Source organism: Pundamilia nyererei, unplaced genomic scaffold, assembly GCF_000239375.1.
Source record: "Pundamilia nyererei isolate P.nyererei 1_Seehausen unplaced genomic scaffold, PunNye1.0 scaffold00042, whole genome shotgun sequence".
Classification (NCBI taxonomy): domain Eukaryota; kingdom Metazoa; phylum Chordata; class Actinopteri; order Cichliformes; family Cichlidae; genus Pundamilia; species Pundamilia nyererei.
Genome location: NW_005187443.1, coordinates 519,327 through 532,523, shown reverse-complemented (window position 1 = coordinate 532,523; position 13,197 = coordinate 519,327). Strand labels below are relative to the sequence as shown.

General features: G+C 43.8%; 1 protein-coding gene across 1 annotated transcript in view; it reads right to left on the bottom strand.

Moving 5' to 3' along the window:
* lrig1 (leucine-rich repeats and immunoglobulin-like domains 1) overlaps window positions 1-13,197 on the bottom strand; it is a 35,892-nt gene that overhangs the window by 19,948 nt on the left and 2,747 nt on the right. Inside the window, exons 2-3 of the mRNA XM_005731198.1 lie at window positions 4,489-4,560; window positions 3,671-3,745 (exon numbers count right to left, since the gene is read on the bottom strand). Of these exons, the coding sequence (XP_005731255.1) occupies window positions 3,671-3,745; window positions 4,489-4,560 (147 nt within the window). The remainder of the gene's footprint in view (window positions 1-3,670; window positions 3,746-4,488; window positions 4,561-13,197) is intronic.

Below are 13,197 nucleotides of genomic sequence, written 5' to 3'. Positions count from 1 at the left end.
AAGGCGCACACCTTTGACGCTGCGTTTTCTCTGTTTTCCTCGTCCACATGTAAATGCAAAAACTGAGTTTTCGAAAATATCCACCCTGGCAGGTGTTTTTAAAAATCTCGGTTTTCAGTGACCGAAAACGCTGTTTACATGTGGACGAAAGGTGCAAACGCATAGAAAAATCTCCGTTTTCAAAAATACCCGGGTACGTGTGGACATAGCCTTTGTAACCATGTCTCTTAACAGGTGCCATTTATGGCCCTTATACACACACAATACGGTAATATTACGTTGAAGCACAGTACGTGCACTCAGCGAGGCTCCAGACTACGGTAGCCGTAATGCTCTGACAATCCATCAAGCGGTGCAGCTCCATAGCTTACCAAAGTCGTACTAAAACATTTTTTGACAGATTGCTGAGCGCCGTGTACCACATAAGGCGCACTATCGATTTTTGAGTAAATGAAAGGATTTTAGGTCGTCAGCGCGGTTAGCTCGCTAACACGTTGACGCCGTCCAGCCCCACGCACGGGGCGATCCGTGGTAACTCGTTAACGGAGATTTGCCGTGTTCATCTTGTCATTGCCTGCAGGTGAAGCTATGGGGGAGGGAAGTTGTGTTCAGTGAAGGAGAGGCGAGGCCGAGTAACGTCGCGTAGAGACAAAAGTGGACGAAAGAGAGGCAAACTTGCAGCTCCATAAGTATAATTATAACGTAACATAGACTATATCGATATAAACGATATTGTCACATCTTATATCTCGTATGAAAATATATGGATATTTAAAAAAAAAAAAAAAAGATATATCGCCCAGCCCTACTAGGAGCTCACCATTTATTTCAGGTTCTGTGTCAAGACACCTTCTGGATAGATCCTTTTATTCATGACTGCATACCTTGTCTGCAACAAGTCATTCGATAGACTAGAAGACTCGGAGGGAGTCAGCCTGTCAGTCAGTAGCAACCACATATAGAATGCTCTTGGGCTTTTGGAGAGTTTACTGTTTGATGAGCGGCTGAAGACAGATTCTCTGTCCATTTGCTTCCCTGGGTGTTTGTATGTTTATGCAAGCCACTGTCTCACACAAACTTCTAGTCAGACTACATTCCGGACGATCTCCAACCAACAGCACGGGAACACCGCCCAGCAGCCCGAGCTGCTGTGTCTGCCAAGGTGCATGCGCGAGCGCGCGAACACACACACACACACACACACACACACACACACACACACACACACACACACTGCAGAGGACTTAGTGGTTGGTGTGTTAAAGCACATTAGATTTACTTTTGGGAATGACACTGAACCCAAGATCACTTCTCACTTCCTTTTTCCTTTCTTTTCTGCACCCTTCCTGCTGCCTCATCCACTACTTCTCCTTTAACCATTCCTCTTTCGACATATGATGGTGTCATCCTGCTCTGATACTACGATCTATTACTACCTCCCTGATTTCTCATCCTTCCTCCCCTTCCCTACCCTCACCCATTTTACTGTAAGCTATGTGACTGACAGCTGCAGCTGCAAGTGCTTCGGTGGGCCTTCACTTCAGCTGCGTGGCTTAGTAAAAATCTGACCCTCCCACCAGCCTCCACTCCCATCAGCACTACTGGCCTTTCCCCTAGCAACAGGCTGCAAGTCAGACCCAAAAAAAGACACCCCAATCATTTGCAGGGCCTGCAACTGGACACAGTTTGTGCAAGTAAAGGTGAACTTGCTCCAGTCTGTTTTATATCAGAGGCAGAGTGAACATGAGACTGTGCTAAAACTTAAAGATACAGACCAAAAAAACCCCCCAAACAAACAAACAAACAAACCATGACACACAATAACAGAAGGTCAAACTTCTGATACACGTCAACAGACATCTGTTAGAGTTGAATAATCAAACCACAGATGCTTCCCTTACCAACTGTCCACAGCTTACAGTAATATTCTGACCACATCAGTGCATCACGATAAATTCTGAGAAGCAGGCAGATGACACACAGGGAGAGGCGGACGTGTGACTCCCACAAAGATCCCCGCTGAATCTGATATGTCGATGACCAATGTAATAGGAACCAGCAGCTGTGTACTTTACTACCATGCAGCCCGCCTGGATGCCAGCAAAGTGTGAAAGAAAATACAGAGTGAAGCTAATGGTTCGCACTCGACGATGGCCGATTAACTTGCTCGTTTCAGGCTGAGCGAGTTGTGAGAATGTTTGTGGATACCGCAATAACCACAACGCTGCCATATCCATTCACAGGCCAGCATCACTACCCACATTTATTTGCCTTGTTGACCCCAATCGGAGGTGTCGGGAAGAAGTGCACTGCAGCTACATTTATATTTGCACAGTGAATTACGTAGTTCAGCTCGTTTTGTTGGTTCCATTACTGTTACTGTATACATATTGATAATTTTTTAATTAACTAAAACACAAGCAATTTAGGACAATAATGGCATATTTTTCCTTGCTGTTATCGAACCCCTTTTGGCAAGCCCCGCCCCCGTACCCTGAGCTGAGGGGCTAGGCGCTGCATTCGTCACATGCTCTGCACATGTGTGGAGCATGTGCAGAGAGGCCACCGCTGCTCAGCACTCACGAGGAGAAACATCCTCAGAATATTGATTATTTCTATTTGTTAACAAACGTTCAGGGAAACTGTTGCACTTTGTGGCCATGTGACTAATCACTACCTTTGTTGAAGTTTATACCGGTTTTTTAAAAACCTTTGTCTCTTGCATTATGAGTTGCTTTAGGTAACATCCTGAGAAAACAAGGTGTCAGAACTCTTTTATTTCCTTCAATTACTTTGCATTGCATTAACTTTATCTTATTATGAACAACATTAAAAATAAAAAGATCACATATTTCTGTGGGCTTGCCTCATCACTGCTTTCGCCATCTTTTAGCAGCATGAATAAAGTTACTGAATTACCCCCACTTCATCAATTTCCTTCCATTGCAAAAAAAAAAAAAAAAAGACACTGCTGAGCCCACGTTTGTGACAAACACAAGTGCACCCACGCCCTTTCCAAATACGGCTGTAAATATGCAGCAAGATGCCAGCGCAGCCCCCCCCTGCCACAATTTCACAACTGGGAGCAACGACTTAGAACTATATACGAGCTGACACTCCAAACAGCCAGCACCACTCACTGCAGACAAGCCCACATAGAAAGGTAAAAGGACTGGTCGCTCACTCCATCACATGCTAATCTGTGAAGACAGAAATTCGTACTGACACCAGCTAATTTAAATGCAGTCGAGTCAAATTTTTGGCTACCTTCACATGAATTCAACATTACTTATGAGATGCAAAGGCCTATTCTTCCTCAACATATGTCAACAGACTATTTAAAAGCACGCCAGTGAGGCAACTGACCTAAGAATACAGTAACAGAAGCCCTCTGCAGACATGGGATACATAGGCATGGCTGGCTTCATCAATCTGTTAAAATTACTAAAAGAGCAATATTTGCTATGCCCTTTCAGACGTGAGTGTGACCGCACTCTCTAACGCTTAACTCTCTTTGTTGTTGTCACTGTTTGTGAGTCTGGGCATGTGTGTGTGTGTTGCAGCTGTGAACACACAGGGGCACCTCACACACAGGCTACAAGGGAAAGGTCTCTCTTTTGGATACAGATCTTCTGGTGCCATGTTAATCAGTAAGTGTAGTAATACTCACAGGTAGAGGGACACAATCTTGGATGCAGCCTGTCCTAAATCTGGTATGGAGGTCAGCTCATTGTGGTCTAGCCGACTGAAAGTTACAAACACAGAGAGAAGAGGGTTAGAGAAGCAAACCGCTGATAAAGGAGCACCCTTGAAAATTGACTATATACAGACAGACAGATAGATAGATATATGTGTGTGCACAGATATCTACACATATTTAGATATGGTTGTTATAACTCATTTCAGTCAAAGCACGTATAAATCAACATATAGGACTTTTAACGTCTGCTGCACAGCAAGTGGCAAGTCATCCTTTTAAAAACTGAAAATAACATGGGAGTAAAACAGATGTCCGGGAGCGTATGACTGGCCCGCTGGCCTGCCAAAGATGTCACCAGTGTGTGTATCACCAGTACGTTCCTGTATCTGTGTGTGTGTGCCTTGTGTACTGGCGCTGAGTGACACAAAACCAAGCCCTCTCCTCACCATATAAAATATTTACAAGGCCAGTGTTGGCCACAGTATCAGGTGGTGGGGGAAAGGGCTTAATATAGAAAACCACCACTTAATTCTCAATTGGACTTAGTTCAAGGGAACACATATGAGAATGCTGCTCGGAAGCGGCGCGGCAAAGATGGGAGTTAGCCAGAATGAAGTAACTGATTTTTTATTTTTTTATTTAAAAATAAATAAATAAATAAAATAAACAAACAGGTGACACTTCAGGTGACAATCCAACAGGGCCAAACACATTTACTGAAAAGGGTTTAGGAGATTTTAAGGAGACTGTCAGCAGAAACCATGAGTGCTCTGCGGGTGACTACTTACAGCTCTCTCAAGTTGGGAAGGTTGGCAAAGGCTTCAGGACTGATGGAAGTCAGTTTGTTGTAGCCGAGATTTCTGAAAACAAACAAAAAGTTGCTCATTACAAGACAGGAAACAACAATTATTTGAAATACCTGCAGGGCAATGGTGTTTCACATCTTTTATTGCTTTTGTCCTTGGCATTTTTCAGCACTTTAAATAAGGATCCTAATCAATAGCAGCAATTATGTTTCCCATTTGACAAACATCCTCATCTGTCTGCATTAAGTATGCCTGAAAACACTGCAGTACATAAATTTACGCCAGCCTTCAAGGAGGGCCCGAATCGATACCATCGATACAGAGCGTCTCTCTCCTGGCTCACTTTCCAAACATTACCCACAGGCCATTCATCTGCAGCAGTCAATTTGCACTTTCAGCTAACGGTGTATTTAATATCTGGCACTTGACTTGTACAGAAGCTTATTAGTGAGCGATTTGTCCAGTGACACAGCCTTACTGCGGTTAAGAGTGCAGGTAAAAAAAACCCACAGCTAACACACCTTTGCTTTTTCACCGAGATTCCCACGCCGTATGAATCGAGTTTATCTCGCGTAGACAAGTGCTATCTGTGTCACACACTTGCCTCCTGCCTAGCTGGCATGTCGCCTGCCTGTTGGCAGAGCAGGCCGCAGTGAGAGCGCTGTTTGTGTTTGCGTGGTGGGGCTAGGCTAGGCGAGACAAAGGGAGCCCACAGCTCCGAGCCGCCTGCCTCCCGCCCCTCCATCCCTCTATCCAGACGTGAGAGACGGCCCAGGAATGTTTCACAGGCCTGCCGAGAGATGGCTACTTGTTCCCAGAGTCTGGGGACACTTTTACCTGATGTAACGCATTCCTCATTCTGCTCTTGTCCCACAGTGGCCTTAAAAGCCCACAGACTGGACAGCGACATATATTTTTTTAAAAGATAAATTTGAAGCTAAACAAACACAAAAAACCTGCCATTTTCATACTTCATGCTCACAACACTTTCTCTTAAACAATTTATGCCCATCAGTCTCAATAGCCATCTCACTTGACAGATTTCCCTTTCTTGTCTTCTGTGCTCAATTGCAGATAATGACAGTCTTTTTCTCCATTTCTTTCTCTCAAAGTGTGTGTGTGAGACGAGATAATAGCAGAGCGTGTGTCTGCCCTCGGGGCTGACAGAGAGGTGTGTATGCATGTCTATGTCATGATCATTTACTGGGGCACCTCCCATTCAGGCCTAGATCGCTAAATTATTGTTCCCTGCAACGGGAGGAAATTACCTTGTTATGACGAAGCCAAAAAAACAACACACACACACAGAGTCCCCATTGATCACCTTTGCCTAGAGGCAGGTATAATGAGCCAAAGATACACCCAACACCGACAGCATGAGAGGCAGTGCTGTCATCTGGACAAGCTATCAGTAGTTTCTAATCAACCTGCATTTGGCACAAAATAGCAGAAGAAATTTCAGCAGTCCATGCTGCATAACAAGCAAGTAAAAGATTTATCCAAAAACGCCACAATCATGGAGCTTTGTGAATTTCTAACTTTCATATTTAATATTGAATTAAGCAGAGAAAATTGACTGCAGATATGATACTCAAGGTTTAAAATAAGGAGAAGGATAAAGCAGGATGAAGGAACAAAGTCGAGGTTGGGGGGTAAACCTGTCGGGTTGGTGCCAAAGGCCACAGCAGCAAACAGAACTGGCCTTTTATGTGTGTATATGCAAGCACGCCTGTGCCTTTTTTTCCTCAGTCACCTATGGTATTTACACAACTCCGTCTTTTCCTTCCCACTTCATTGAGACAAATCTGTTTTCTTGCCTATCAGATGAGATAAGTTTCACAGTATTTTAACACCTACTGTAAAGGAGGCGATGGTGATGATAAGGGCTGGGTTCTCTCCCTCTCCAACCCCCATCGCCACCACACACACACTCCCTCATATGGCAGGAAAGAAGGAGGGAATGTGACTCCAGCTTTAAGCATTGTTAATGCTTTCCAGAAAGTGACCTTGCACTCATGCAGTTTCTGAAAGAATTTGCTGCATCGGGTAAGAAAAATACAAGTCTTTGAGTTTTCGACTGCTCCGCGAGTGGAGAGATGCAGACGCCAACACTAACAGAAACAAACATGCTCAGAAGAAGAAGAAAAAAAAAAGAACTATCCAAATATCCTCTCAAATGCTAAACTGGGTTTAGCGTTCCATAAAGCTCTGCAAGTTTATGCTGTATAGTTCAACCAGCTGGAAAACGAAGTGTAGCTATGTTTTATTAAACATGGCAAACACTACTGCAATTTACCTTAAAAAAAAATTGAGAGTGGTTCAAACACTGCATTCCATTGTGTGGTACAACTACTTCATAATGGGCAGGACTGTTTGACATTAGTCAGCAGGATCACACTCAAAAGCACTCTCAACCAGGTACTTAGCCAAAAAAAAGTGTGGGAAAATCTAAACGTTGAATCAAATGCTAATTTTCGCAATGACTTCAATCTGTTCTGATTAATGTGCTGATGCCAGTAAAGCATTTTGGATAATCAAAAAGGGGCACAATTAACATCACAGAGTCTACCAATGTTTTCCCTCAGATTTTGAGTCCTTTGGTGTGCGTGGGCGAGTTTATGTGGAGGAACAGCTTTTCCAATTATTAAATATTATTTTATCCTCCAAATAAATAACTGAACAATACAATCTGCTGCCTCTTTAGTTACTCGGATGTACTTTCACTCTGCAGTCTCTAGTGCATTGCACCTAAAAATTTTAGTTTTTGCTCACAACAACCCCACCAAGTCAACTTGGCCCAGTACCAGTAACCTAAAACACTTAAAGATGGAACATATCAAAGGTTCTTTATGAAACAGCAACAGACATACTTCAATTGACAACATCCTAAGCTGGTCGCCTTAACAACTAGTTGGAAGGTTTGACTCAATCCGAGTATACCTGGGAAGGAACGCTTCAAAAGCAAGCATGATAAACTCATGAAAGGCCTGCTTCATAGAGCAGGTGTCTTAGAAAGAAAAATGGAGCCTAGCGCCTGCAGAAGACCATCACTTCTGGACTGTGTAGCCGATGTGACACATAAAACTCATTAAAAAGCTTTAAAAAATTGCTTCGTTATGGGTACTGTGGGAGTAGAGGAAGCCTGTGAGTAGTGGAGTGATGTCATAGCGTATGACACTACACTTGTAAGTCAGCGCATAGCCTGTGCGTGGGAGAGGAGATGTGAGGAGGGAGGAAAAGTGCAGGGACTTAGACATACAGAGATACATCATCATTATCTTTTCCCATTTCTATCGTAGATAAATGCAGTGTGAACTTTGCTCGCTCAAAGTGTGAAGTGATGTCAGGGATGAGCCTTCTGTAGCCCAGTTGTGAGACAAAAGCTCTTTAATGTGGTTGACTTCATGGCATCGTAAAACTGGTCAAATAATAACCTGCGTGTCAGAGAGCCAGACACACAGACACACAAACACACATACACACACCGACGCTGCTCTTCCTGTCATTAAAGGCCAGTTTATAGCCCGGCAACTGCAGTGAGAGTGTACACAAAGCTAACACCAGCTCCCGGCCACCATTTTACACACAAGTCATACAGCGAATGAGAAGTGGGGCCGGTATCTTATCAGTTTCGACAAGGTTAAAAGCATAAACTGGCCGACAAGCGTTACTATAAAAGTGATAAATCTGACTCGTTAAAATCGGAGCAAAGAAACACAGTAAATACCAGATCCTTGGAAGGGGGGGCAAGGAGAACTTAGGTGCAAGATCAGAGAGATGTAGTGCTGATGGGCTCAGCATATTTTACCATTTGCATTACAGATACTCACTGCCCCCACACACATAACTCAAAGAGGCTGCTCCTGCCTTTGAAATCAGCCCGACAGGGAGTGTGACTCTGAAGTTTTCCGATGCAGGCACATCTTGGGGCCATGTGCAGCCCCGTTGTGAGTGTTGCCGCTTTGGGGTTATAGCAGGAGATGAAGCAGCGCACTCCAAACAAACCAGGACGAGGTTGGGGAAAGTTTCTGCAGCAGCCCGAGGCGCTGCTTGAACCCACGGCTGGGCCCACAGACCCGAGACTGGGCACTCCATTAAGAGAAGCACAAACCCGTTGATGCCGTCTGCACAGCAGGCAAACCAAGGGTTTAATGCAGGAGCATGCTCCTGCCGTCTAGTGTGATAACAGTGTAATGTTTTACAAATGGCGCCATGCTAGATCATTCCGAGTACTGGGAAATGAGTGTCCCAAATTAATCTCGAAGAATAACATAAACACTGTATTGTTGTACTCCTGTCTAGTAGTCTGGCCTAATGCTCTTAACTTCAAAGTGAAGAAAAAGACAGACAGTTTTTCATTCGTTAATTTCCTTCCCCAGTGATGTTTATTTTATTAGCAGAACAATAATTACCCATGGTAATAATGATTACACATGAATTTGTGGTTGTTTTGGGATTTAAGTTGATGCTGCTTTCTACAGTATCAGAAAGTACAGAGGCCAAAAAAAAATCTGGCCCAAGTTAGCACTCCAATCTCCCCTTGTGTCTCGAAGGGCTGTCTGTTTTCTGGGGTGAAGCTGCTTCACTTGCGCAGTACCTCTCACTCTTTCCAAGTCACACTTTTTTTTTCTCCCCCAAACATCTTCTCCAGATTCCCAAACTCTTACCAGATGTACAGAATTCACAGATGATTCACTGATCAAGCCCACTTTGTAGATACTGACTTCAGGGTAGAGGGAAAAGAGGAAAAAAAAGAGAAAAAAGAAAAACTTGGCGCCCTAAAGTGTCTTCACAAAAGAGCCATCTATTCTGCTGACTGAATTCCTGTCGAATGAGTTGTGGCAGCAGCTGTTTGATTGTCATTAGAGCCAGCGTGAGGCTATGAGCTCATTCCATATCTCCATATTAATGTCAGACTTTATCTGCTCTTATTAGAGTAGAGGATCAAGCTTTAGCCGTTTCTTCCTAATTTGTTCACAGCTAATGCGTTACATGAATCATCTCAGCCGGTTAAAAAAAAAAACAAGACTTCTATTTAATCTTCCATCTAAGAACCACCAATACTTCTACTAACCTGAAAATCTAACGGCCTGATGTGGGAGGAAAAGTGACGCGGGCCTGATAAAGATCACCTCCAATGATAATATCATCCTAAAGCCTTCTAAACACACAAGTTAGGTCTACAAAATATCTACCAGACATGAAAGTCGCAAGGCCAGCAAAACTATGACAATAAACAAACTTGGTATAATCACCAATACCACAAGATTACAAGGCTGCGTAGCGAGAAATGCCCTAGAAACCACAAAGGGCTCAGCCCTGCTGAGTGCTGTTGCTGTATCTCTGCCCCAGCTGCTCAAATGTTGATGTGTTTAAGCAAGAGACGAAACATTTCTGCACTGTGGTGTTTATACATCAGTCAGTCCCAACATAAAATCCAAAATCCCTGACAGTATAAATGGCCATGATGGGAAAAGTAAACCCAGGGCAAGCATAGTACTAGTGGTTAAACCTATTTTGTGTGTCTATTAATAGCTTAGATGAAGCAAAACACTACCTGAAAATAAAAGTGTTATTTCTGCATATATGTGGCAGTCAAGCAAACGGCTGTGTAACATGCAATTTCCTTTGGGTTTCCACTGTGTGTTACAACATGTGTGACAGTGGTTGAGGTTTCTGACCACTGAGAGGACTTTCACCAACTAGTGGAGCTGAGATTCAGTAAGCAGAAGCAGACTGTGGCATTAACAAGACACTTCCGCTTAGTGCATCCCTCTCCACGAACTCCTACTCCCACAGGCCAGGTGATCCAGAGTTACACCCCCCCAGTAACCTGTCTGCAATCGACCATCTGGGCTCTCCATCCCGAAACCACCAACACAAACCTATTTCCTGAGGTAGAAGCCAAAAACCAGCTGTTGGGGGTAGCGTTTACCAATAAGGCTTTAAGTGAGGTTGAAGGCTACACTTTGGGGATGACTTGCAGCAGAGAGTTTGGCCAGCACATGTAAAAACTTGGGAAACCACTAGCAAAATGCCACATTACACAGGGGGTCATTTGAGAGCAGGTGAGTGATTCAAGGGCTCAGTATTCAAGTGAAAAATATATATGTAGAAAAGATGGAACTTTCCATAACAACAAATAGCAAAAAGAAAAGACTGAGAGACGCTGGCAAACAGACACCCTCCATCTGCTTTATCTCTATCCCAGCACGCAATCGCAGCCAAAATCTGTAATGCTCATGCTTTTATTTACTTGCAAAATCCCATTATGCCAGTGGCACAGTGGGCAAAAATGTTTTTAATACACATTACTGTGGCTGCAAATAAGATAAGACACCACTCCTGAGAGGGAATATGTGACTTTGTGAGAGTAAACTTGCTTTATATGTTGTTAGGCTATTCATCAATCAGAAACAATAGGCAAACATCTGAGAGTGGTGGACAGTTTGTTAAATGTTACAAGCACTGATGTAAAACAGGAAAGGACAAGTGCAACGAAGAAGTTCATAACCACAGAGGTTTCAAAGAGGCTGGATGTCCAGGCTGTTAGGCATTCACTCATAAATCTCATGTGCTTAAAGGGGGGGGGGGGCAATAAAGCATTCTAGTGTGATCAATAGTGATCAATATTACTGCGATACAGTAATCAATGATCTAAAATAGCAAAAAGTAGCTAATACGCTTCTTTTTAAGGGTACATTTCCACACCTGGTCAATCACCCATTTTTCCCTTAAAAGTTTGAGTCTTATTTGTCTCTGTTCTTTCTGTGGCCCAGGCAGGATGTGCTAACATCTTTTGTTTCCCTGAATGCACCATCAAGGCCACTTTCTCACAAGATCCTGAGGAGAGATTATTTTGACAACTGGAAAGCATTACTGTTTTCTCTCCACCAAGGGATGTGGACTCTGTGGACTTGGGGCTGCTAGTAATGGATGAACTGCAGTATAACACCGGTCCACTGGCCACTTGTCTTGACTGGCCAAAAAGCTCATCGGCTTTTCCAGATCCATTCTAATAAACTACACTCTTCATCCATTTTCCCTGACTCTGTAACACAGGGAACAACTGCAAGAGCTGCTTTGGTTGTGGCTTTAACCTGACATTATACAGTTCTATTAACACAAAGTGTAAAAGAAAAATGTTGCTGCAATCATTTGCTGCCTAAAAGCTTTGAAATTCTCCAACATCTTGGTGAAGGTATGATAACTCTCTTCAAGAGCAGCTTCCTCGAGTGCGCTGCTGTGTCATAAGAGCCATGGTTCATTACTGTAATCCCAATTTAAGCGCCTGTGTGAGGATAACTGCAGCAGCTAAATGACAGCGCTGTCGTTCTTCACCCACACAAAAGGGTGGGAAATGTTCATTTATTTGCTGCTTGAACCATGTTCATTTTACAGACAGCAGAGCAGAGGGTTGAAGGGTTAAAAGCTTCCGACTGTAGCATGCACGCTGTATGTTTGACTAACGGAGGGTGCTTGTTGTTGTGGATTAACAGCCTCTACTCGTTTACCTCAGGTGATGATGAGATTTTTCCTTTATGGGAAGCCTCTGCACTGCGCACTTGAGTGAGAGAAGAAAACTGGTGTGGGTGCCTTGTGTTTATTGACAACCACCAATGCTGCCTTTTCTTGCACCACCACTGCCGCTCCCTCCCCAGGGGGAAATCATAACAATGAACTGATTCCACACTGATTACTTGGCTAAGATGCCTGAAGGTGGAGATAGACAAGCACACTTTGTTTGAAACCAGGGACTGTGCACACTGACTCTTTCAGCTCTTTTGACAGGCTAAAACTATCATTGTTGCACTGTACCACAGCCCCTGCTCTATCTTGTCTTTTTCAACAATACCAAAGTTTCCCTTTCAGCTGTGCACATCATGCACCACACACGAGACAAGCTCTAGTGCACAGAAATAAAAAATAACCTTCCAAACTGCTGCATACCCTAAAATAAAATAAAATGTTTTCACATAAGTGGACAGAGTTAGCACAGGGTTCACTATGATGGGATCACATTGGGCCACAGGTGAAATTGTCCGTACTTGCCTCTTTGGGTTTACGGTAATCATCCACTAATCTGGCTCATTTACGGACCCCAGAGGCAAAGAGCTGGTTCCCTTTGAGTTAGCCGCCAGCACAATGTGACTATCTCAAGTGGTGTGGAAATATGCAACCTAGGTGTTTTAAAAGATAATTCAAAGCCATAAAGCCATTCCCTTTGAAAACAACAAAGATTGCGGGTCCTTAAATCTCTGCCTGATAAGGTTTGGACGAGATAACAGAAGCCGACTTGGAGCGGCACAGGGCTTGCGCGGGGAACCCTGTCTTCACACAAACCAAAAGGTCCAGTGCAGCAGTTTCAGATGGGACATTTGTCCCACAATGCATGATCATTGTCCAAGAGGACAGGGCAGTACTGTGAGTCTGCGTGCATGCATGATAAACAGCATCTGCACTTGAGAATGGCTAAGAGGTGCTTCAGGGCAACGGGGCTACTCAGGCACAAGTGCCATTATTCGTGTTTTCTGAGGACTTTTTAAAGCCATTGCATTCCTGACTACATGGGGCAAGAAAAACTGCCTCAAACAGGAACCTGGGAGCCAGAACAGTCCTAAGGCCTTTATCTAAATTCCCAGGAATACACACACACACACACACACACACACACACACACACACACACACA